General features: G+C 38.9%; 2 protein-coding genes and 1 pseudogene across 6 annotated transcripts in view; all 3 read right to left on the bottom strand.

Moving 5' to 3' along the window:
* MCCC2 (methylcrotonyl-CoA carboxylase subunit 2) overlaps positions 1–7,923 on the bottom strand; it is a 76,567-nt gene extending 68,644 nt beyond the window's left edge. For all 3 annotated transcript variants that reach the window (XM_020915601.2, XM_020915618.2, XM_020915609.2), the window contains exons 1-2: positions 7,636–7,923; positions 3,380–3,446 (exon numbers count right to left, since the gene is read on the bottom strand). In XM_020915601.2, the coding sequence (XP_020771260.2) occupies positions 3,380–3,446; positions 7,636–7,764 (196 nt within the window). In that variant the 5' untranslated portion in view covers positions 7,765–7,923. The remainder of the gene's footprint in view (positions 1–3,379; positions 3,447–7,635) is intronic.
* Positions 327–1,670, bottom strand: LOC110152085 (peptidyl-prolyl cis-trans isomerase FKBP2 pseudogene; annotated as a pseudogene).
* A 6,121-nt stretch (positions 7,924–14,044) lies between the features above and the next one.
* The window catches only part of BDP1 (BDP1 general transcription factor IIIB subunit), a 79,414-nt gene continuing 66,958 nt past the window's right edge, over positions 14,045–26,500 (bottom strand). For all 3 annotated transcript variants that reach the window (XM_020915572.2, XM_020915582.2, XM_020915591.2), the window contains exons 36-39: positions 25,302–25,341; positions 23,286–23,550; positions 21,237–21,483; positions 14,045–16,790 (exon numbers count right to left, since the gene is read on the bottom strand). In XM_020915572.2, the coding sequence (XP_020771231.2) occupies positions 16,659–16,790; positions 21,237–21,483; positions 23,286–23,550; positions 25,302–25,341 (684 nt within the window). In that variant the 3' untranslated portion in view covers positions 14,045–16,658. The remainder of the gene's footprint in view (positions 16,791–21,236; positions 21,484–23,285; positions 23,551–25,301; positions 25,342–26,500) is intronic.

The following is a 26,500-nucleotide window of genomic DNA, read 5'->3' as shown; positions in this document are numbered from 1 at the left end:
TGACTTAAAACCGAAGGGACTGGATACAGCCATTATCAAAATAATATTCTTCTTATATTACAAGTACCTAATCTAGAAGGAATAGCTTCCCAGGTGGCACAGGGGTAAAGAATCTGCCTACCAGTGCAAGAGACACAAGAGACAAGGGTTCGATCCCTGGGTCAGAAAGATCCCCTGGAGTAGGAAATGGCAACCCACTCCAGTATTCTTGTCTGGAAAATTTCATGGAAAGAAGACTACAATCCATGGGGTCACAAAGAGTCAGATACAACTGAGAACACACAATACAGAAGGACCTATATGAAGTTTACACTCTTCGCCTGTTTTTTTTTTTTTTTTTAATCTATATCTTTATAGATAGAATGGGAGCAATTACTGCCATCTGAATGAGGTCTTTGCTTCAACTGGCCCCACACTGAGTTTCATATCTAGTTGTTCATGTCATGGTAACTTTTAGAGGATTTAATTGACTTTGACACTAAACTACTACAGTACAAAAGGCAGAGACCAATGTATTCCAAACAGGTTTTTTTAATGGTTTTTTTCAATTAACTTTGATTAATCTATTAAGTCAAAAGAAGACAGAAATGTGTGCTTGGAGTAAATAATGCCTGTAATTCACAGACCCACTCTTGAGTCTCAAGTTACAAATGAGATACTGAAAATGTTCAAGAGGGATTACATAACTGGACCAAAATGGCTTACTTATTAGAATAACTACCAACCTCAAAATTCTACAAAGGATGAAAATACTGAGCTTATTTCTTCCCTAATACCTACACAAATGAATACACAATTTTAGATGATCTTTCTGTCCATCTGCCATTAATCAATTACCTTGTCTCCATCCTTAAAGTGCTTAGAGGAAAAAACATATAAAAAATACTTTAAACAGAAATCCATCAAGATTTTGCCAAATTATTTCAGTAATGACTTCTGCTCAAAGTCTGTCCTCTGAATGTGATAAGATCATATCCAGAAATACAACACCCTTAAACCACAGGTTGATAGACCAAACAGATTCTATATATGAGGATATTGAAAAGAATTCTTTTTTGTTGGTTTATTTTGGGTTTTAAGGTTTTTTTTCTTTCTTTAAACAGCCTGGTCCCTGATGGGGGCCTCTCCACCACCTTTCTCCAGTTTGGCTACAGTTCTGAACATCACTTGATTTTGAGCGGCTCCACCTCGAACACCAAGGTTGCACCACCTGGAATCTTTGGGGGAGCTCCCCGATCTCCATACCCCAGCTCTGATGGGATTACCAGCTTCCGCTTTTTCCCCTCACACATCCCTAGCAGCCCCTGGTCCCAGCCCTTGATGACCTGGCCTGTGCCCAAGGAGAAGACAAAGGACTGGTTCTGGGGCAGACCGCTGTCAAACTCTGTTCCATCTTCCAGCTTCCCCGTGTAGAGCACGTGCAGGACGTCCCCTTTGTGCGATTTGATGGGACAGCGGTCTACCGGTTTCTTGACTCCGATCTGGAGCTTCCGTTTGCCCTCGGCCCCTGTGGCCATGACCAGGGCGCTCAGGCAGATGGACAGTACTGTCAAGACCCAGCTCAGCCTCATTTCTCTCCTCGCTGCACCCCCGGAGTCAGAGAATTCTTTTTAAATGAAGGCTATAAAATTCAAATAGCTCCTTCTCAGGTACTTTAATATGAGGACTCTTACTTTGGAAATGGCTGTTATTTCAAGTCACAGAGCCTTCTAAAGTAAATTATCATATATACCAATAAAGGCACAAGAGAAGTTGATGTAGTACTTATTTAAATATTAGCATTTTATATTCCTAGGATGCAATTTCTTCCAAGAAAAAGAATGTCTATTATGTCCACAATTTAAAAATAAAAAATGACAAATTACAAAGTTTTTAGGAAATCTCATTTATTTAATTAGCAATAAATCCACACAGAAATTATTTCCAAATTATACAACACAGCAGAAAAAGCACAATTATAAAAAATACAATATATAGTATGAATATGACTAATGAACATAAAATGTTTTTCTTCAAGTAAAACAAAACTTTCAGTGACTATGTGACTGAAATAAAAACCTTAAGAAGAAATAGTTTAAAATACTGATGAGGAAGTTCTCTGGTGCTCTAGTGGCTAGGATTTGGTGCTTTCACTGCCAGGGCCCAGGCTCAATCCCTGGTTGAGAAACTGAGGTCCCACAAGCCACAAAGTGTGGACAAAAAAAATAATAATAATTGATGAATCTGAATTTCTACTTTCCCCCAAATAATGGCAGTGTTACCTGAGCAGAAAAATTGGCCAAATACTAGTTAAAAATAAACTGCATGCCGACAAATGCAGGCTTTTTAAACTGCAATAGTTAAATAGCAGGATTGTATTAGTTCCAGGTGTGCAGCAAAGGGACTCATTTATACATATTTTTTCAGTTTATTTTCCATTATCAGTTATCACAAGATAGTAAATACTGTCCTCCATGTTTAGTGAATCCATGTTGCGTATCTATTTTATGCATACTAACTTTTTCTCTGTTAACCACACGCTCCTAATTTCTCTCACCCCTTTCCTTTCCCCTTTGGCAACCAGAGGTTTGTTCCTTCTGTCTTTGGGCCTGTCCCTGCGGTCAAATGTTCTGCCACTGGACTATACCTCCATGTCTGTTTCTGCTTTGTGTATAGATTCATTTGCATTATCTTTTAGATTCCATATATAAAATATTATATAATATTTATCTTTCTCTTCCTGACTTACTTCACTTAGTATGATATTCTCTAGGTCCATCCATGTTGCTAGAAATGGCAATATTCCATTCTCTTTTTAGGACTGAGTATATATCCACATATATATATGTATACCACATCTTAAACCAATCACCTGTTGGTGGGTATCTGGGTTGTTTTCATGTCTTTGGCTCTTGTAAACAGTGCTGCTATGAACACTGGGGAATTAAGAGTTTTCATCTTTTCCAGATATAAGCCTAGGAGTCGGATTGCTGGATCATATGGTAACTCTATTTTTACTTTTTAAGGACCTCCACACTGTGTTACATGGCTTCCCTGATGGCTCAGGAAGAATCCACCTGCCAATGCAGGAGACGCGGCTTCAATCCCTAGATGGAGAAGATTCCTGGAGAAGGAAATGACAACCCACTCCTTCTTGCCTGGAAAATCCTACGGACAGGGGAGCCTGGTGGGCGACAGTCCACGGGGTCATAAAAGAGTCAGACACGAGTTAGCAACTAAACAACAACATGCTGTCTTACATAGTGGCTGCCCCAATTTACATTCCCACTAACAGCAAATGCACAGTCTTGAAGAGTCAAAACCTTGATGCTACTAGTTTTTCTAAAACAAAGAGACATCTTAATTAAAAGCATAAACTGAAGAGTAATGGAGCGCTTACCTAGTCTGATGTTCTGCGCTCGCTCACGGAGTTGATTTACTAATGCTTTCATCTGTTCGTAGTTTTCCTAAAACAGAAGCAAGGAAAAAGAGGGAGAGTATTATAGGAAACCAATGAAGTTTTGTTGTGTTTTTTTTTTTACCATAATGAGGGTTAAGGAGCACAGCATTAGATGCCAACCATATGTAGCCTCCACACTGGGCCACTTCTGTACTGAGCCAACTCCAACATAGAAAAAAGATTAGTTCGTGCCTCTCTGTCTTTGCTCCATGTCTTCTGCACTACCACGACCCCTCTCTGGTCCATCAATATAAATCTCAACCTCTATTTATTTATTTATCTATTTATTTATTGGCCACCCCTCGAGGCATGTGGAATCTTAGTTCCCTGATCAGAGATGAAACCTGTGCCCCTGGCAGTGGAAACTCAGAGTCTTAACCACTGGACTGCCAGAGAAGTCCCTCGGCATGCCCTTTTAAAGCCTAATCTATACTCCATCTCATCTCCAACTTCATTTCTGGCTGCTCCCACTCATTTTAACCACTTCCCTCCTTACACATCTATTGAGCTTACCTCTACTTGTTTTACTTTGTTTAGGAATTCTAACCCCTTGAGGGTTAGAATGCCATCTTCTTTTTCTGTAGTATCAAATACGATTGTGAGGAGATGCCAACCAATTCAGAAATACTTGCTTTCACACTTATTGACAATTTACCCTTAAAAACAAAGCCCGGGGGGAAAAAGGATCCTATTTCATGTTTTAAAAGGATCAGAGGGAAATTCGCTGGTGGTCCAATAGTTAGGATTCCAGGCTTTCACTGCCCTGCCAAGGGCATAGATTCAATCCCTGGTTGAGGAGCTAGGATCCCACAAACCATGAGACATCCCCAAAAACCAGAAAAATAAAAGCAAAATAAAATAACCCCAGCCTCCTTTTCCGGACAAGTGTGGCCATGTGACTAAATTCTAACCAATGAGTTTGAAGCAAAAGTTGTCAGGTATGACTTCCAGGAAGGCTCCTTAAAAAAGAGGACAAGCAGGTGAGGGTGTCCTTTTGCCTATTCACCCTTTCTCCTCCCCTGCACATGGGACTCAGACCTCGAGCTGGGCCTTAGTACCCTTAAGGCAGACTGTGCTTCCTGTTTAAAATTCATCCTTCCCTCCCACCCTTGCCAAGGTTCACTGTGAGACTATACTTTCCTACCCCACAATCTCTGAATCTATCCACATTATGTGACCTGACAAGTGGAACATAGGCAAAAGTGCCAGTGTACCAGCTGAGAGCAGAGGCTTTAAGAAGGACAAGGTATTTCCACACTCTTTCCTCTTGTGCCCCAGGCTTCCATAATGAGAGCAGCACCCCACAGCAGCCCCTGCCCCCGCATTCTGGGTCCTGGAATAAGAAACAAGTAGAGCAGGGACTTCCCTGGTAGTCTAGTGGTTAAGAATTTGCCTTTCAAAGCAGGGGATGTGGCTGCGATCTTTGGTTGGGAAACTAAGATCCCACATGCCACAGGACAAGTATCCCAGCACACAGCAGTGAAGACACAACGCAGCCAAACTTTTAAAAAAGAAAAGAAACAGTGCGGACCTGAATCTAATGCAGTCCTAGAGCAGAACTGCCACCACCGACCCAAGTGTGAAAACTAAATACTTGTTCTTTTGAACACTAAAATCTTGGGACTGGTTGCTATTCAGCATTACAGAAGTAAAATCTAGCTAATACGGATCATGAGATGACCTTGAGAAGAGGAGGCAAGGTAGCAAGAGCTAATAATTCTCGAGGGTTTATTATACTTCAGGCACTGTCACTGTCTTGATAAATGAAACATATACCTAATCATCAATGCCACAACACAGGTGAGGCACAGAGAAGTAAGTAATTAGTCCCAAGATCACTCAGCTAACAAGTAGTAGAATCAGGATTTTAAACCAAAGCTCACTAGCTCTAGAATCTTGTTCTTAAAGCACAATGCCTCTTCTGCCCACTGAAAGGCCACTGTTAACATTTCCTCCAGGATATCCCCCTCTGTGGAAAAATGTTCCTTGTTTACTTTTAAATATATATGAAATACTAAACCAGTGTTTTTTCCACCATAGCGCAATTACTTCCCTATTCTAATTACTAGCTCACAGACTAAACCAGAACATGAAACATTTTACACAGAGAAAGAAATTATAATCTCGGGCTCACGCTCCCTAACCCCTGACTAGCAGCCGCTATTAAATACATCAGCCCAGACCTGACTTCAAAAAGACGGCAGACCAGTAAGCTCCAGGAGCTCATTCCCTCACAGAGACATCACAGAACAACCCTGAACCGGCTAAAGTAACCTCACAGGAGCACTGGAGAACACTCAGAGGTCTACAGCGACCAAGAGAACACACCACGAAGAATCATATTCGGTCGGTATGGTGGGAAACCCATTCCCTACCCTGCTGCTCCACCGATTATTCCACCACGTTCACAGCATCATGCCACTTCTCTACTTAAATATCTCAGCAAACAGACTGCAAAGTGAAATCAAAACATGGCTCCTACACATGGCTCCTCTACCTGGCCGCATATGCAATCCCATCCACCCCATGAATTCCACACCAGGACTTCCAAGTTCTCACTCCCACTAACTGCTTTCATAATTTAGAACCTATGTTCTCATGACTTCCTTTGGCTGTATAGGCCCATTCTCCACCCTGAACCTGGACAGTTCTTAACCCATTCAAGAGCCAACTCGCTCATTACTTATCTTTCTGCAATCACTTTCTAGGCTTTAGACACCCCTCATCACAACGCACTGCTTTCTTGTCTGTCTCCCCAACAAAAATATGACTCCATTCCTGCACATCTATTCTAAGTACCTAAATAGTGGCTTCCCTGATAGTTCAGTTGATAATCTGCCTGCAATGCAGGAGACTCCGGTTCAATTCCTGGGTCCTGAAGATCCGCTGGAGAAGGGATAGGCTACCCACTCCAGTATTCTTGGGCTTCCCTTGTGGCTCAGCTGGTAAAGAATCCACCTGCAATGAGGGAGACCTGGGTTCGATCCCTGGGTCGGGAAGATCCCCTGGAGAAGGGAAAGGCTACCCACTCCAGTATTCTGGCCTGGAGAATTCCATATACTGTATAGTCCATGCAGTGGCAAAGAGTGGGACACAACTGAGCAACTTTCACTTTCACTTTCAAAGAAAGCCTATATCACAATAACCATTTAATGTTTCTCTTGATCCCAGGAAATATAAAAACTTCTGGAAGTCTCTCACTGGATATTGTTTCTGCCTCAGTCTGCTGATTTTCTTTCAACCTATTTGCTTTTCCAAAGGGAAGAATTATTTAATGTTTTATCTGGGGACTTCCCTGGTGGTCCAGAGGTTAAGAATCTGCCTGCCAATGCAAGGGACACAGGTTTGATCCCTGGTCCAGGAAGATTTCACAAGCTGAGGGGCTACTAAGCCCGCGTGCCACAACGACTGAAGCCCACAGGCCCAGAGCCTGTGCTCCGCAAAGAGAAGCCACCGCAAGGAGAAGCCCGCACACTCCAACTAGAGAAAGCCCACTAGCAGCAAGAAAGCCTCAGCACCTCCAAAAATAAACAAATTTTTAAAAAATAAATAAATAAAATGTACCTCCTGAAAGTTATCTGCACAACTTAAACTTTATCTGTACAGGTTTAGACACCATGGGATAGACTGAAAACTTCCAGCTGATATTTCATAAACCAGGAGTTGATTTTGTGACCTATGGCACCTCCAACTTCCAAGAAAAGCTATTTAAATACAAGTATTTCCCATTAACATAACCAGCTCTTTCAAATCTAGTAACCACAGAGCAGGGTTAGCTGTGTTAGGCCAGTGGCTCCCAAAGCTAGCTGCCTCCAAGGCCTTTGCCCCTCCTCACCCCCAACCTTATTAACCATGCAAACATCAGGACCCCACCATGGAAGACCAAAAAGGCCCAGGGTGAGGCTTAAGGCTACTGTAATTGGAACAAGCTCCCGGAGAACCACCGGCTTTGAGAACCACTGATTTTAACATACAAAGGACAGTGCCAGTGCTAAAAGTGAACTAAAATGTATCTGACTTGTTTTCTTTTTTCAAACTTCACAACCGCCTAGTGCGTCCCAGAATCATGACTGCGGATCCAGGGAAAAGAGGAGCTGCTGATAAAAGGAGCCTACCCACTATGCCCCCCAGTCCGGCCAACAGCTTGTCCCGTCGGTGAAGAGGAATCACTGACCCGGGCCGCTCACCCACCCTACCTGGTAGATGGCAGAGCTGGATTCCGGCGGGGTGCCCAGGGTAGCCACGGAGTCCCCATGATAGGAACGCAGCGCTGGGGCAGCGGCGCGGGCGCAGGGCCGCAGGGCTAATCTCAGAGCGGCCCACATGGCTGCGGGCACAGAGGCAGGAAGCTGCGTGAGAGCGGCCCGCGCCGATTCGGAGCCGAAGCTTTCCCGGCCAACTCGCCCCCTTAGCGATGCACCTCGGCCCAGATCCTTGCTGTCCCAACTCGCCTGAAACCTCCGGGATTCTCCGGCCAGCCTCGGCACGTGTCGGCGAAAGCCGCCCGTGATTGGTCTGTGTTGAGCACCACGCCCCCCGAACTCAGCCAATGAGGGACAGAGATGCAGCCTCGCGAGGCCTGACCCCTCCCGAGCCCCTGAGCCTTGCGAATCCCTGGGCGGAGATGAGGAGCTGCGGCTGCGTTTCTTTGCTTGTCTAGGTGCTTTCTTTACGTGCCGTTTTCTTCTTCCCTACTAGAAAGGGTATTCCGGGACTTGAAAAAGCTTATTCTTATATGAGAGCTGGAAACCGAACAGGCTTGTTAAACTGTCCTAAGAACTTAAACTTTTTAAAGGAGATAACCGTCCATTCAACAAATATTTCTTCAAAGTCCCCATTCAGGCGCTCTTTTGGAGCTGGGGATACTCTGGAGAATGTCCTCTTTTATAAAGCGGAGAGAACATAAACAGTAAATTTAAAAATTCTAGTAGTGATAAAGTACATCTTAGATGTACGATTATAACGTACTTCTAAAACCTAGTCTCTAACAAGTCAGCTCGGTTCAGTAGCTCAGTTGTGTCTGACTCTTCGCGACCCCGTGGACAGAAGCACGCCAGGCTTCCCTGTCCATCACCAACTCCCAGAGCTTGTTCAAACTCATGTTCAGTGAGTCGGTGATGCCATCCAGCCATCTCATCCTCTGTCGTCCCCTTCTCCTGCCTTCAATCTTTCCCAGCCTCGGGGTCTTTGCAAATAAGTCAGTTCTTTGCATCATGTGGCCAAAGTATTGGAGTTTCAGCTTCAGCATCAGTCTTTCTAATGAATATTCAGGACTGATCTCCTTTAGGATGGACTGGTTGGATCTCCTTGCTGTCCAAGGGACTCCCAAGAGTCTTCTCCAACACCACAGTTCAAAAGCATCAATTCTTCAGCACTCGGCTTTCTTTAAGGTCCAACTCTCACATCCATACATGACTACTGGAAAAACCATAACTTTGACTGGATGGACCTTTATTGGCAAAGTAAAGCAAAGTTGTCTATAACAGATCTGAGTGAAAAAGTGAAAAAGCTTGCTTAAAACTCAATGATAGGGCCTATATGAGATCTCATTGTTAAAAATGACTCGTAAATAAACTATAAAGTCATAGTGACCCATGAAACTGACCACATTGCTCTAGTGACATCCTGTTTTGGCCGCTGGCACTCTTTGCCAAGACTAAGTGACCACCCTACCATTGAACACCTTTGACTTTCTCAAGACTACCGACCGCCAAACTCCAGCTGCAGAATAAAGATAAACTAACCACCCCTGAGGGGACCCAGTTTCTTACGTGGGGGAGCGGGGGGGGGGGGGGGGGGCCGTAAGAGGGACCCACCAGAAGGGAAGGGGCTGGTTCTTCTCAAGGGCCACTCTCTCGTTTCCCTTTAATAAACTTCCTTTTCTTTGCCTGACTGGCCAGCTCATTCTCTTTCTCCACACTTGCCTTACATTCAGCATTCAAAAAACTAAGATCATGGTATCCAGTCCCATCACTTAATGGCAAATAAATGGGGAAAAAATGGAAACAGTGACAGATTTTATTTTCTTGGGCTCTAAAATCACTGTGGATGGTGACTGAAGCCATGAAATTAAAAGATGCTTGCTCCTTGGAAGAAAAGGTATGACAAACCTAGAAAGCATATTAAAAAGCAGAGCCATCACTTTGCTGACAAAGGTCCATCTAGTCAAAACTGGTTTTTCCAGTAGTCATGTACAGATGTGAAAGTTGGACCATAAAGAAGGCTGAGCACCAAAGAACTTTCAAACTGTGGTGTTGGAGAACACTCTTGAGAGTCCCTTGGACAGCAAGGAGATCAAACCAGTTAATCCTAAAAGAAATCAAACCTGAGTATTCATTGGAAGGACTGATACTGAAGCTCCAATACTTTGGCCACCTGATGTGAAGAGCTGACTCACTGGAAAAGACCTGATGCTGTGAAAGATTGAGGGCAGGAGGAGAAGGGGAAGACAGAGGATGAGATGGTTGGATGGCATCACCAACTCAATGAACATGAGTTTGAGCAAACTCCAGGAAACAAAGGACAGGGAAGCCTGGAATGCTGCAGTCCATGGGGTCACAAAGAGTCAGACACAACTGAGTGGCTGAGAAACAACAATCTGAGCTTCCTCACAATTTCTCACACACTTGACAATGAGAAAAAAATTATCTTACTTAGTCCACTTAGTCTTAGATTTATTTTGAGATTTTTGTATACAATGTGAGCTTGATTCTTTGGTATGTGGATATCGTTTTCCCAACATCTTTTGTTGTAAAGACTGTCCATTCTCCATTAAATAGTCTTGGCACGCTTGTCAGAAATTATTTCATATGCAGTGGTTTATCTCTGACTTTGTATTATATTCTAGGTCCCGTACGTCTGTCTTTTATGTTAAAACTATGATTTTTTTTTTTTACTGTAGCTTTGTAGTAGGTTTTGAAATCATTAAACCTAAGTCTTCTAGCTTTATTCTTGTTCAAGATTTTTTTGACTATCTGGGATCCCTTAGATTCCATATTAACTTTAGAGGTATATTTTTCTATTTCTGTCAAAATAAAAAATATCTCAGAATTCTGATAGGATCTGCACTGAATCTATTGATCACACTGGGTAGCATTGACATCTTAACAGTATTGAAGTCTGCCAATCTATGAAAATGGGATGTTTCCATTTATTTATGTCTTCTTTAATCTCTTTCAGCACTGTTTTTTAGTTTTCACTGTGCAAGTCTTTCACCTCCTTGGTTAATTTCTATTTGGTTATTTTTGAGGCTGCTGTAAATGGAGTTACTTTTGTAATTTCCTTTTCAGTTTGTACAGTATTAGCACATAGAAATGCAACTGACTTTTAAAAAATATTTGGTTGCATCGTGTCTTAGTTGTGGCACATTGGACCTTCCCTGTGGCATGCGGGGTTTTTGTCCCAGCGTGCAGGGCTCTTGGGCTCTTGTGGTGCGTGATTTTCTCTAGTTGTGGCGCACAGGCTCCAGAGTAGTTGCAAGGGTGGGCTCAGTTGCCCCCACAGCATGTGGGGTCTTAGTTCCCTGACCAGGAATCAAATTCGTACTCCCTGCAGTGGAAGCACAGAGTCCTAACCACTGGACTGCCAGGGAATTCCCTAATGAGAAAATATTAGAAGGATGGGAAAACAATGTTTTAAAGAGAGAGGATATTCTGCTACCCTTTAAATTTATTAAATGAGAAGTTAGCAAATGTTTCTCAGCAGCATTAAATTTTATTACTTAAAATTTTACTTTATATTGTTTATAATAGGTGAGTTTCATTTAATTTATTTATTTGACAGCACCAGGTCCTAGCTGCAGTACACAGGATCTTCTATCTTCGTTAGAGCATATAGGATTGCGGTATGTGGGATCTAGCTCCCTGACCAGGGATGGAACACAAGCCCCTACAGTGGGAGCTAGGAGTCTTGGCCACTAGATCACCAGCGAAGTCCCAATAACTGAGTTTCTAAGTCTGTTTTCTAAGAACAAATAGCATTCCTATATATATATAAAGGCTTCCTTTAATAGCTGGAAAGGCTAGGTAAGACTGTGAATGGACGTATAGAAAACACATTTCTTAACATTTTTTTTTTTTTGGCCTTGCCACATGGCCTCAGCAGTGAATTTTCACAGAGTCACAACCACTGGACTGCCAGGGAATCCCCATTTGCTAAAATCTTAATTGCAATACAAAAATCAACTGTTTCTCTAAGTTCCAAGAATAAACATACAAATAAAAATAGGCATTTAAAAATACCATTTATAAACACGTCAAAGAACATCAAGTACTTAGAAAAATAAATCTAGATTTTTACACAGGAGAAATAAAAACGTGTCTACCAAAAGATTTACACAAGACTATTTATAGTAGCTTTATTCAAGAGGCAAAATTCAGAAACAATCAGAAGGAAAATGGATAAGACAATTCTGGTATATTCATACGTGGTACAGGCATAAAATGGAATACAACTTAGCAACAAGGAGCTACTAGCACAGGACAAAATTATTGAGTCCCAAAGACATGTTGAGCAAGAGTAACCAGATACAAAGGAATACATAATATAAAGTTCAAGATCAGGCGAAAGTAACCCTAGTGGGTGGCAGTGGGGAAGGACTTAAAGGAACTTCCCAGGAGGATGAAAATATTGTCTCTGTGGGGTGCTTACACAGGTGTATATACTGTCAGTATTCAAACTGAATACTTAAGATCTATGTACTTCATTAAACGCAAATGATGCCCCCAAAATGCTCACTGGACAAAACTGTTGATTCAAAATTATGAACTAAGTCAAAGAGGCCTCAGATTTTGTGACTTAATTTTGCACATTTATTAGTCTGAAGCATCGACTTTTGGTCTTCTATGTTTTGTGACCAACAAAGTCACTTCTAAAAAGGAACAGACACTTGTCTCCAGTAGAAGTAAAAATTAAGAATATTTCCCCCAACACACACAAAGGGGAAACAAAAATATGAGGAGAGATAAGGGGTGAGTAGAAAATAGCAGAGAAAAGATAACTTAGGGAACCACTAAAGGAGATTTAAAAATTTGATTTATAGGAATTTCAGACAGTAGAAAGGTGAAAATGAAAGAGAAATTATCAGAGTAATAATGCAAGAATATTTGACAGAAGGAAAGTAAATGAGTTTCCATATTAAAGAGGCCCAGGATGTGAAAGTGGGGGCAGGAAGGGATGGGCGTGGCACATTATCGTGCACAACGGTGGTGGTACAGTTGCTAAGTTATATCTGACTCTTTTAGGACCCCAGGGACTGTAGCCCACTAGGCTCCTCTGTCCATGGGATTCTCCAGGCAAGGATACTGGAATGGGTAGCCATTTCCTTCTCTAGGAGATCTTTCTGACCTGGTCACTGAACCCAAGTCTCCTGCTTGGAAGGCAGATTCTGTACCACTGAGCCACAGGGAAGCCCACTGTGCCAAGTACCAGGGTCAGAAAACACGTAAACAGAGGCCCACATTCAAAGGATGGGGAATCAGAATGGCAGCAGACTTTTTTAAACACTGAAGACCAGAATATAATCAGAGGATGATTTTGAAATGAAGCAGAAATTATTTTCGAATTATTCAAGAATCCCACACAGAACCCAACTGAGAGACTGGAAAAAGGAAACTCTCAGACAGGTAAAGTCTCAAGTTACAAAATCATCCACATACCCTTCTGCAGTAAATAAGGAAGATATACCTCTCCAAATCAAGAAAAACAATGACATGGGCTCCAGAAATAGGGAGTTCAAACCAGAAAAGAAGGGTAGGGGATTCACAAGAGAAGGCCCAGCATGGCAACTGTGCTGCACATGGAGACCTGTGAAGACTCAGTCAAGATGAAAGCAGGAAGGAAGATTTTCATAAGTTTTCCAGGAGTGGGGTGGTAGTGGGGTGAGGAGAGAAGGGGGAAGAAGAAAGAAAGAATTTATCTGACAAATTGACCATGTCGAAAAGTATAAATTTATATATAAAGTATAAACAGACTTGCTGGAGGGTATGGAAGGTTAAGCTACAGGTTCAAAAACAAACCCAAAGCAAATGAAAAAGTGAAACAATTCTTAACTCCAAGAAAAACAAAGAGCTGTACCAGAAAGGAAATGTCATCTTAGTTTATTAGGTGGTAGAGCAGTGAATAATTACAATACAAATACTGAATATGAAAACCCAAATTGTGATTAACATATTGGGAGAAAGCAGGAAAAGACTGGGGAGGAGTTTTAAGAAAACAAAAAATCCTTTTATACCAGACAAAAAGTATAAAAGTCTGGTCAGACAATGTCAGAAGTCTAGGTTTATATTCATAACTGAAGTTTCCCATTTGCCTTTCTCTCCAGAAAAAAAAAAGAGTAAAAGAGATTGAGTTCTTTTATCTAAAATTTCACTGCATGAGGAGCAAATCAAAAAGTAAGCAACTTTTCATATGTTCCAAATGTGGAGAAAGTCTATTCTTTATTCTTGCAAAATCAAAATAATATCCTCCATAGCATAAATGAAAGAAAAAATTAACTTCCAATTATACTATATTTTTGTGGAAGTATAAACTGTACTTCTAAGACTATTTTTTGTTCACTAACACATTAATATCTTTATTGTCATTTGAAAAAAAGGACAAAACAAATAATATAAAATAACTTTTATTTACATAATTTACATCTACAGAATATAACTGCTTTCTTTAGAACAAGAAAATTTACAATGACAGATATTGCTTTTTGTCAAAGACTTCGTCAAGCAAGATAGTATACATGGTGACCTATATTTCAAAAAACATGGTGGTAAGCAGTGGATATTCATATTTTTATCTGTGCCTCAATCATTTACCAACAATTAGGCTTTTAAGTCATCATGTTGATCACTTGCTAAGATATAAGTGATCAGGAGGAAAAGTCAAGAAAAAAATAAAGACCTTTAATTATATCTCTTTGAAAATTTATAAAATACAAATTCTACACATGATCTTTATATGAGTCAGATTAAACACAGGAGTGAACAAGTCTTTCCCCTTTATAAGGTAAAGACACTGATTTTCTTTCTCTAAGAGTAGTTTTAAGGATATAACTGTAGGAGAATTTAGCTGACTTGATTCTCTAAATGCAATGAATGCCCAAAGATAAAATTATCCTTTATACAGTAAGAAGTTACATCTTCCACAAAATTAACTCATTGTAGATGAACAAGAAACAGATGTTAACAAATTTAAAGTGATAGTAAACAAGGGATAAAATCATAGTTTAGCTATGACAACCTAACACCTAAACTAACATGAACTAATAAAAAAACCTTTTCAGAATATGACTTTTAAAATTTATAAAAATGGCATTTAAAATAGCAATGTGATTACGACCATGATTTTTGTAACATATTAATCACATGAAATAAATAAATGCATATCTATAGAGAATTTCCTTATAAATCCTCCTTTATGACAAAAAAGTTTAAACTGTAAATTTCACTATAAGGCAATGAATAGGAAATGTTCTAATATCAATTGTTTTAATAAATTAGGATTACTGTTATACTTGCCAAGCCAAATCCACTTTTACTAGTGAACCTGAAAACTGGTCACCATTTTTTTCAATTTACAAACATAATTAGACATTAAAATATCTTCCCAACTGAAATACTGATTTCATAATGCAATCAACAGTTTTAATTGTTAGGCAAAACTCATAATTCCAGTGACAAATATCTCATAGGTAATGACATCAGCACCTTAAAGTAAGAAAACTATTGTCTAATATAGGGGTCAAACTAAAGACCCAATCCATCTATGCCCATCATGTAAGTATTGTCTGTGGCTGTTTTCATACTTAAATGGCAGAGTTGAGTAGTTACCAGAGAGGGCATCTGGCCCACAAATTCGAAAATATTTTTGCAGAAAATGTTTCTGATTCCTGATCCAAGGTATTATCAACCCAAAGGGCTTTTCATATAAAAGAATAAATCTGTTTTTTCAGAAGTTTAATTTGAACCCCAGAGATTTGCTTGGGTGATAAAGGAATTACCTATGTAAATCACAAAATTTAAACCCAACCCATAAATTCATATTGATGATAATCACTGACTTAATAAAGGCTTATTGTTATCTTATTTTCTGTTTTTAACATCTCAATTATGTTCTGTCCGTAAAGACCTACATACTTAGGTTCTTAAGGAGAATTTAATAGGGGAAAGAAAACTAACAAGAAATTGTTTTTTAAAAAAGGAATGTGTGTATGTGAGCATGTGTTTATGTAACGGAGACTAGTTTTGTATGGAAATTTGCCTCATAAATAAGGTTAAGGTTTTCTTTTTCCCATACAAATCCTGAGATTATCTAAGAAATAAGAAAAACAAAAAATTCACAGTACAAAGTCAATATACTGAACTATGAGAAAAAAATGTATTCAAACATATATACTATCCAAATACTTTAGTTATATCACTTTAAATATCTTTAAAATTAAAGCGGGAAAGGAGACAAACATGAATTGTTAATGCCTTCTTTACCCATAATCTCAGGGGTAAAAAATTAAAACTGAATCTTCTTTTAAATAAAAAATTTAAAAATAAATAAGCTTTTTGATGTTTTATCTTTATAAATAGTAAGTTTAAATACTAGTTCTTCAATTAGGACTAATGTTACATCAATATGAATTAGAAAAATACACACTTTTCAGTCAAATAGATGATAATAGAAAAGTTTTTAACAGTTACCATACTAAACTGGAGTTTCACAATTTCCTTTCATATATTTAGAGGCAAATGAAAAGGCTTTCACCATACTAAAAAACCAAAATAAAAAAAAAACACCCAAACCCCCAAAAATCCTAAAACAAAAACAAAAAACCCTAAGCAAACATAAAAAAACCTTCACAAAAGGTTCTCTAAACATTAAATACAATCCACTTCCAAATACATCAGCACTGTGATTTACACAGACATTATCCACAACATTCGAAGATGTTCACGTGTGTTCAATACAGAAAGTCAAAATGTAAACAAGACCTGTTATTTCTGGCTGAGAAAGCAGTCTTAACTGGTTGATATTTCCAAAATGCTGAGCCAATCAGAATGAAAAGGACCCCAGCAATGTTTTTCACTGATTATAAAAGCTTCAAATCAAGCTGAATAAATACTCAAAATCAACCTAAAGAAAAACTGCCAGTGATGCTTCTTTCTAAATACTGCTTTGTTGACATAACTGATTATGGAAATCCTAGACTTAAAAAAAAATTTTTAAAGGCGATTTTCTATTCTGGTTCATCCACTTCAATAAAGATATCATTAAAGAAATATTCAGAGACTGTGGTTGGCTCCTCTTCAGGTACCCGGTTTTGGCCACCTTTACATTCTCCTTTCGGTAAGGGACGATTAGAAGAAACCTAAAAAGATAATAAAAGTAAGTATGCAATATAACATTTATATTGATAGTGGTAGTCTAAATTGATACCTGTTTGAAAAGCAATATAGCAATAAGTACTCACTCACTCAGTCTCTCAGCAATGTATGACTCTGCGACCCCACGGACTGTAGCCTACCTGGCTCCATCGTCCATGAAATTTTCCAGGCCAGAATATTGGAGTGGGTTGCCATTTCCTACTCATGGGATCTTCCTGACCCAGGAATAGAACCTGTGTCTCCTGCACTGGCAGGAAGATTCTTTACCACTATAAGAGCTTTAAATATGTTTACACTCACTGACCCAATAATTTAATTTCTGTGCTGTTATATTAAGGAAATAATCCTAAACATAGTAAGAGATCAGCTTTGCAGCATTAGTTATAATAAAATTAAAATCAGCAAATATACTAGACATAAGTAGATTAACTGTAGTGTACACGTTTATTACTTCATTCAAATTTCTGTGAAAAAAATTAATAATATAGAAAATATAATACTATTAAATCTAAATGAAAACATTTTAATGGCCAAAACAGGACCCATGAAACAGAACATAAGGAAATATCACAAATCAAAGCAATTCTATCAAAAATTAGCATACTTATAAATCTAGAAAAATTAAGATGGCATGGTATTGGCACAGGAACAGACATGCATATCAACAAAATAGTAGACTAGAAATATCCCTAACACATATGGATGGAAATTCAGTATTTGATAAAAGTGATATTTCCCAAAAAAATTGAGAAAAGATGGATAATCCAATAAATAATATTGGACAACTGTATAACTATCTCACAAAAACAAAATCAGACCTATTATACTTCACCATTACAAGTTCTAGATGGATCAATAAACTTAAATGTAAAAACATTTTAAAAAATTGACCACAGAGGCTTCCCTGGTGGCTCAGTGGTAAAGAATCCACCTGCAATGCAGGAGACACAGGGTCAACCCTGGTCCAGGAAGACCCCACGTGCCGAGGGACAACCAAGCCCGCAGGCCGCAAGCGCTGAGCCCGCGCACCACGACAGCCGAAGCCGTGCCCTCTAAGCCCGTGCCTGCGCCAGGGCTCAGCCCAAGGAGAAGCCCGCATTCTACAACCAGAGAGCAGCCCCCGCTCACCACAACGAGAGAAAACCCTGTGCAGCAACAAAGATCCAGCTGGCCAAAAACAAAATTAATTTTTTAAAATCTACTATAAAATACCATAGGAAAATGGTTTATAATCTTAGGGTGGGGGAGAGAGTGTGAAGGAAGGACATGAAAGCCACAAACCACAGCAGACTGACAGATTCATGTCCATAAAAATAAAAAATGTCTGCACGGCACAAACCACCATGTACAAAATCAAAAGATAAATGCCACAGAGGGACAAATAACTGCAACCTATATCACATTAAATCTATGAAGAAGATAAAAAAATGAACAACATTAATAATATACTACTGTGAGGGAAAAGGCTCTCTCATAATCAGGCAATGTCTGTCAAAAGAATAATCATTCCTTTAGAGCAGCAATTCTATTTCTAGGAATTTAACCTATAAATGTGAAAAACAGCCTACTTATAAATGAGTTGTTATAATTAGGAATACCCTAAATGCCTATGTGTGAGACCAGTATCACTCTATGGTACACCCAAACAATGGAATATTACATAATCATTAAAAACAATGAGGGCACTTATTCCTGAAAAAAAAAAGGAAAATTTATGTCCACACAAAAAGTTGCACGCAGAAGTTCGCAGCTTTATTTATAATAACAAACTCTGAAAACCACCTAGATGTCCTTTGGTGGCTAAATGGATAAACAAAGCTGGTACATCCATACTATGAAATACTATCCAGCAGTAAAAAGGAACAAACTATTGATACATAAAACCATCTGGATGACTCACTATTGAAAAGACACCAATCCCAAATACATGATTCCATTTATAAAACATTCTTGGGGTGACACACTTTTTAAAAAAGAAATACACAATTATTTTACTTACTTATTTGGCCGCAGCCAGTCTTACTTACGGCCCACAGGATCTTCAGATGCAGCGTGTGAACTCTTAACTGTGCCATGTGCGACCCAGTCCCTGACCAGGGATTGCACCAGGGCCCCCCAGCATTGGAAGCACAGAGTCTTAGCCACTGGACCACCAGGCAAGTCCCAGAAAATAAGGAGACGGTGGGGGTGGCAGGGAAGTGGGTGTGTCTATAAAAGGGCTAAACAAAAGATCCCTCTAGTGACAGAACTGTTCAGTCTCTTGACTGTCGTAATGTCACTATGGTGGTTGTGATACTGGAGGAGAGTTTCATTAAGATGTTAGCACTGGGGATAACTGAGTGAAGGGTAGATGGGATCCCTCCGTATAGTTGTTTATAACTGCATGTTATAACTCCATGATAATCTATAATTATCTCAAAATAAAAAGTTAATAATTCAATTTTTTTTTTTAAGAGAGCAAAGGACTTCCCTGATGGTCCAGTGGCTGGGACTCTGTGCTCCCAATGCAGGGGCCCAGGTCCAATTCCTGGTCAGGGAATTAGTTCTTACATGCTGCAACTAAGAGTCTGCATGCTACAACTAAAGATCCCATATGCTGCAACAAAGATCTGGTGCACCCAAAAAATAAATAAAAATAAAGAGAGAGAGAGAGCAAGAGAGAACCTTTTATCTACTGTTTTGTAAGGTCTCCAAGTCACACTGCTACACAAGAAAAGCGAAGAAGAGATGATATGCCATTATTTATGTAAAAAAAGAAAAATGTTTATATTTGTATATATTAAAATGTCTCTGGAAAAGTAAACCACATACCTGCAGAAGGGACAAATTACAAAGCTAAAGGACAGATGTGGGAAATATTTTACTATAAACTCTCTTTTGTGGGTTATGCATTTTAAAACATGTGGAATATGTCAGCAAAAAAAAAACAAAGTAGCAATGTGAGGATAATATTTAGATTAAATGCTTGCCTCACCCTATATACCAAAGTCAATAACCATGACTAAAGTTTTAAGACTGATTATTAAAAATTTTATACCTCTGGAGAAAAACTTTTAATCATAAAAGTAATTTAATAACTTACCAAGAAACGAGTAATAGATTTAACTAAACATTTAAAAGTTTGTGTAACAAAATTTTAAAAAGTAAATAAACTTGGAAAAAATACTTGTAGTAAAGAGTTAAAAGGTATGTGGCTTATTTACATGCGTAAAGATCTCATACAAAAGAAAACTACTGAGATTCCAAAGCTATAAATCAGAAAAAAACAAAACAAAAGCAATTTAAAAAGAGACAGAAACAGAATCTAGTAAATATATGAGGGGAAAAAACCAACTCACCAATAACTGAAAAAATGCAAATTTTAAAATTGAAATGACAAGAGTTCCCTGGTGGTCCAGTGGTTAAGAATCTGCCCGCCAATGCAGGGGACATGGGTTCAATCCCTGGTCTGGGAAGATCCTAAATGCTTTGGGGCAACTAAACCCTTGTGTCACAACTACCGAGTTAACACTCTGGAGCCCAGGTTCCACAACAAGAGGAGCCCACACACAGCAACCACGGAGTAGGCCCTGGTTGCCTCCAAGAGAAAGCTCTCACACTGCAGCAAGACCCAGCCGAGCCGGAAATAAATAAATAAGTAAGTTTTAGAAAATGAAACTACATTTCCACTCCTCCACCACTATATTAAATAAGAAAAACAAGTGTATTTTGAAGAGTAACATCTCAGGCTGGTAAGGATGTGGCCAAACTGGCACTGTTACACTTGGTAATTACTATTTTCCAAAGTAATTTGGCAACAATAATAAAGACTCATAAAATTCTGGTCTCAGAATATAATTGTAGCAAATAATATAAAATACTTTTAAAATGTTAAACATGTTCTTTACAAAAATACTCTTTCCTTTGAGGCTCCATGCTATCCAATAATAGTCACCAGCCTTTTCTTTGTTGAGATAAGTCACCCCAATATTCTTCCAAAGTCTTTGATGTAAGTTCCCAGATTTTTCTGCCCTAGTACTTGCTTTAGAATGCACAGAAATGAAACATGCAAGCAAATTTTAATTTAATTGTTCCTTGAATTCCTGTAGGTGTCAGGACATTTTTCCTCAGGGAAATAAAATGCAAGCACTGCTTTATTTTGCTTCCACAAAAGGAGCCAAAAGGTCAGAAGGATCTTTGTAGAAAAGGACTGGCAATTAAGTGTTCAATTATGGTTAGTTCAATGGCTCTGTACTAAACTAGCTATAACTTTCTAATTCAGCACCTTATCTTCTTCCAGTAAGTTGGGGAGGATAGGGAGGAGATCGATTGGAGTTGCTCTGCAATAATTTCTGACATCCAGATGAAGAAAGCAATTACCATGTCTTTCCTAGTTGAGTCTGATAACCAATCCATTCTATACAAATTAATAAAGAACAGTTATCACATACCTGAGTTGCTGAACTATCATTATTGGTAGGTTGAGTATTGTCAACAACACTTCGAGACGGAACATCAGAGGACTCTTGAGTTTTTTTCTGGCTTACATTAGGCAGATTAGATCTTTTCAAATTTTGTCTTGATACAGGTATAACAGGTTTTAGGCGTTTCTTACTATGAACCTGCGTAGGTTCATCAGAGTCCAAGCTATTCTTTGAACATATTAAAGACAAAAATCCCAGGGGTCTTCTGCCAGGTCTAGAAATGCAAATGTAAAGATATTCAAGAATATGCAGAAAGACACATTTTTTTTTTTAATAATCACTAAACTTTTCATAGGCTGATTATTATAGTAAAGAAACTAAAAGCAGGAATGTATAAAATTTTATAGGACAACATCAATACCTGTATAATTAAATTTTTTTCTCTTGCCCTGCTGCCCAGTCATTGGGATCTTAGTTCCTACACCAGGGATCAAACTCACGTTCCCTACATTGGAAGTTTGTGGAGTCTTAACCACTGGACTGCCAGGGAAGTCCCAGAAAGACATATTCTTAATACCAACTTCTTTCCATGAATGCTAAACTGGCACGTGTGATACCACGAGTGGCACATCTTCAAAGTGCTGATACCATTAGGCACTGAAAATCACTATGCCATGACATATACTTGTGACGAAGGTCAAAGCTTTCTCTAGAGTAGTACTTATCAAGCTTAAAAGTGCAGATAAATCGCCTGGGGAGCTTATTAAAACGAGGATTCCAACTGAGTTGATGATGAGTGGGGCCTGAGTTCTGTATTTCTATTGAGTTCTCAAATGATGTCCCTGCTATCGGTCCCAGGACCACATTTTGAGTAGGAAGACTCCAGAGTAGGGGTCAGCAAGCTATGATCTACATGCCAAATGCAGTCCACCAACTGATTCTACAATTAAGTTTATTGGAACAGAGCATGCTTATTTGTTTATGTATATATGATTATATAATCAATATACTATATAATGTTCTATAGAACCCTTGTTCTAAAACACTGCTTCTCAACTGGTTTAACCCAAACTCCCATGACTATTTTAAGCACATTCCTAATTCCAGAAAAGATGTAGTTTATATAACAAAGAGAACAGGTTTGTTAAATATGCTTTTTCAAGTTATATATGTCCTTCCTCCCACTTTCCTTTAGACTGGTACATATCCTCCCCTCTTCAATTCACCAACACCACATTATTGATTTGAATGCTGCTGCTAAGCCAGCAGATGTCCATAACCCAGCAGACTTGCTTCTAGTATGAGGAAATAATGTGGGAGAAGCTGGTTTGGGCTTAAATTCCACAATTACTCTTAACAGGGAGAAAGCGAGAGCTGACCTCTGTGGTATGCCACAAGGGAGAGAAATGCACACATTATCTGAGATTTCAATGAAACAACTTGCAGACTACTTCTGATGGCAGCCCTATGTCTCACACCATCTATATCTGCACTGGGAGCTACTGTGTGGTAGAATAAATAATTATCAAAATAATAAGTATGAACAATCTGAAAGAGAAAGTGTGCAATCCTAAATTCTAAAGATCTTCTATCTAAAAGTCAAAGTTTCAGTACTTAAAAGTCATGGTTGTCGTTTAGTTGGTAAGCCGTGTCCGACTCTTGCGACCCCATGGACTATAGCCTGCCAGGCGCCTCTGTCCATGGGATTCTCCAGGCAAGAATACTGGGGTGGGTTGCCATTTACTTCTCCAGAGAATCTTCACAACCCAGGAACCAAACCTGGGTCTCCTGCGTTGCTGGCAGATTCTTTACTGACCGCGCTATGAGGGAAGCCCTTACCTGAAAGTTAAGCTCTTGTCATATAGAATGTCCTCTGAAAGTGTCTGGTATTAACTGTATTTCCTTTGATGACACCCATTACCTTTGTATTAGTGACAGAGAAGTATGTTCACAAAACACCATCCTTAGTGCTGGACTCAGTCTTTATACATGTTACACCTATTCCATATAGGTTTAATTTATCCACTGAGAGCAAAATGTGGAGAGAAAGAAACATTAAAGATTTTCTCATGATACCTGGTTAGTGGGGTTTTTGAAGACGATGTGATGCTACCCATTTGTTCAGACTCAGAAGCAGCACAAGTTCTTTCTTCCTTATCAGACACCATTATCTCATCCTGAGGTAACTGAGATGCATTCTTTTCTTGTGTATCTGTTATTTTATCAAAAGATCCAGATCTGATACTCTGAGAAGTGGGTTCAAGTTGCTCTTTCTGAGGTTCTGAAATTGTCTGTATGTTTCCTGAGGTAGGAAAGATATCCTGTCCCTTGTAAGACTCCGCTTCAAAAAAGATAAAAATGGTAAGCACATATGTTGAAATTAATATTCAATTATACTGCAATATCTGAAGAAAACCCATGATTATTCTATCATGAACCTACTTTGGTAAGCTAAATTAAAAATTAGTCAAGTTACTTGGACTATTAGGAATTTTTTAAAAATTTTATCTATTTTATTTTTAGCTGCACTGGGTCTTTGTTGCTGCGTGCAGGCTTTCTCTAGCTGTGCCAAGCAGGGGCTACTGTCTAGTTGCAGCACACAGGTTTCTCACTGCGGTGGCCGCTCAATGCAGAGCACAAGCTCTAGGGCACTTGGGCTTAGCAGGTGTCACATGCAAGCTCTAGAGTGCCTGGATTTCAGTAGCTGTGGTGCAAGGCTTAGCTGCCCTTCAGCACATGGGCTCCTCCTAGACCAGGGATCGAACCTGTGTCCCCTGTACTGGCAGGCAGATTCCAAAGCACTGGACCACCAGGGACGTCCAGGCATATTATAATGGGTAAAAGCTGAGGAACAGCTTCTATGTTCAGATATAAAATACTTATATCAATATATCGATATTTTGACTTAGAAAAGCTTTCTCCATAAACATTTCTTGAACTAACAAAATGAAAAAGTTATCACTTTCTAATCAAAGGGTAAAACTAAGGTCAGAATGGCCATCACCACAAAATCTACACACAATACACGTTAGAGAGGGTGTGGAGAAAAGGGAAACCTCCTATACTGTGGGTAGGAATGTAAATTGGTACAGCCACTATGGAGAATAGTATGGAGGTTCCTTAAAAAAGAAAATATAGCGATACCATATAATTCAGCAATCCCACTTCTGGACATATATCCAGAGAAAACTGCAATTTGAAAAGATATGTGTACCCCAATGTTTACTGCAGCATTATTTACAATAGCCAGGAAATGGAAGCAACCTAAATGTCCATCAGTGGAGGAACAGACAAAGATATGGTACCTATATACAATGGAATATTACTCTGCCATTAAAAGGAATGAAATAATGCCATTTGCCACAAAATGGATGGACCTAGGGATGTCACATTGAGTGAAGTCAGACACAGAAAGACAAATATCACATGGTATCACTTATACGTGCAATCTACAAATGCACCTATGTACAAAACAGAAATAAGAGTCACAGATGTAGAAAATAAACTTACGGTTACCAAGGAGGAATGGGGGTGGGATAAATTGGGAGACTGGGGCTGGCATATACATACTACTATACATAAAACTAGATAACCAATAAGAACCCACTGCACTGCATAGGAAACACTACGCAGTACGCTGTAATGACCTACACGCGAATAAAATCTACAAGTGGATATCTGTATACGCGTAACAGACGCACTGCGCTGTACCGCAGAAAGTGGCACAGCACACCGCAAATCAACTACACCTCAATACAAATTAACTAAACACAAAAAAGGGCAAAGCTAACTAAGGACCTATAGAAACTCCCTTACACACAGCTTTCTAATTCGTTCAATGTTACCTGTTGAGCTTTTACAGGAAATCCTGGAGTTATACGGTTTTTTATTAAATATAGGATGAAAGTAGCTTCTCAGGGCTGTCAAAGTGCTAAACCTAAGATCTCAGAAGGGACCAAAAAAAACCCAAAAAACCACCCTAAAATAATAAAGGCTTGATTCTTAGAGAAAAATGAACAAGACTCATCTTCTATCCCAAATTTAAATGATACTTGTGAGGGGTACTACGCAAAATACAATCATTTCACTCACCTGTTTCCTCCAAAACATTTGTTAATTCCTTTGAACACACCTGTTTTAAGAAAATTTTAAAAAAAATTATAGTTGTCAAAATTGATTTTATTTCCTTCCTTTAGAAAAAAAAAAAAAATTTTTTTTTTCCCCACTTTTTTAGCTGCACTGCAAGGCATGTAGAACTTTCTGGACCAGGGAATGAACCATCACCTCCCACAGTGCAAGTGCAGTCTTAACCCCTAGACTGCCAGGAAAGTCCTCCTTTCTATCTTAAGTAAAGAAAATCGGTTATCTCCTACAAAGCACTAGGGTCAGACATGTTTCAGAGGATTTCTATCAAACATTTCTATTGAACATTATGAAATCATTATGATAGATGTTTCTATCAAACATCTATCAAACACTGCAGCTACTATTTAAATTATTCTGTAGCATAACAGAAGAGGAAAACAAATGCCTTTTACAGATCAAACATAATATTGATCCAACTAAGCAGTTTTACGTCAGTGAAAAAATATCAAATGAAGTATTACCAGCATAATTTAGCAGCACATCAAAAGATTAAAACATCATAGTCAAACAGAGTTTGGGGATCCTCTGGCAGCCCAACCATTAGGACTTCACATTTTCACTGCCTAGGGCATGGGTTCAATCCCTGGTTGGGGGACCAACATCTCATAATCTGGCACAGCCAAAAAGTTTGTTTCAGGAATGTAAAGATGATTCAGTATTTTAAAACACTAATACAAATCAACCAATATGAAGAGAAAAAGAGCATTATCTCTCTATTTGCAGGCAAAGTATGAAATAGCATTCACTCTTGGAAAAAAAAAAACAACACATAAAATTGAATAGACAGGTTATTTTGCTAACAATATAAAATATTAACTACTGCAGTCCAAAAGCCAGCATCCCATTTCATAAACATTGGAAGTATTCCCACTGAAGTCAGGAATAAGAAAAAGATATCCAATATCAGGACTGTTTTTCTGATTTTTTTAAAGTTATAGTTGCGATTATAATTAGAAAAAGAGAAAGAAATTCAAGGTGTAAAAAGTAGAAGAGAAGAATTAAAATTATATTTGCAGATGATATAACTGTTTACTTAGAAAACTCAAGAGAACCAACTGAAAAAATATTACACACAATGAGGGGAATTCAGTAAAGCATTCTAGATTCAAAGAACTTTTAATTTTAATGATAATAGCAACAACAAC

This window comes from Odocoileus virginianus, chromosome 14 (genome assembly GCF_023699985.2).
Source record: "Odocoileus virginianus isolate 20LAN1187 ecotype Illinois chromosome 14, Ovbor_1.2, whole genome shotgun sequence".
NCBI lineage: Eukaryota > Metazoa > Chordata > Mammalia > Artiodactyla > Cervidae > Odocoileus > Odocoileus virginianus.
This window is presented reverse-complemented; position numbering and strand designations above follow the sequence as displayed.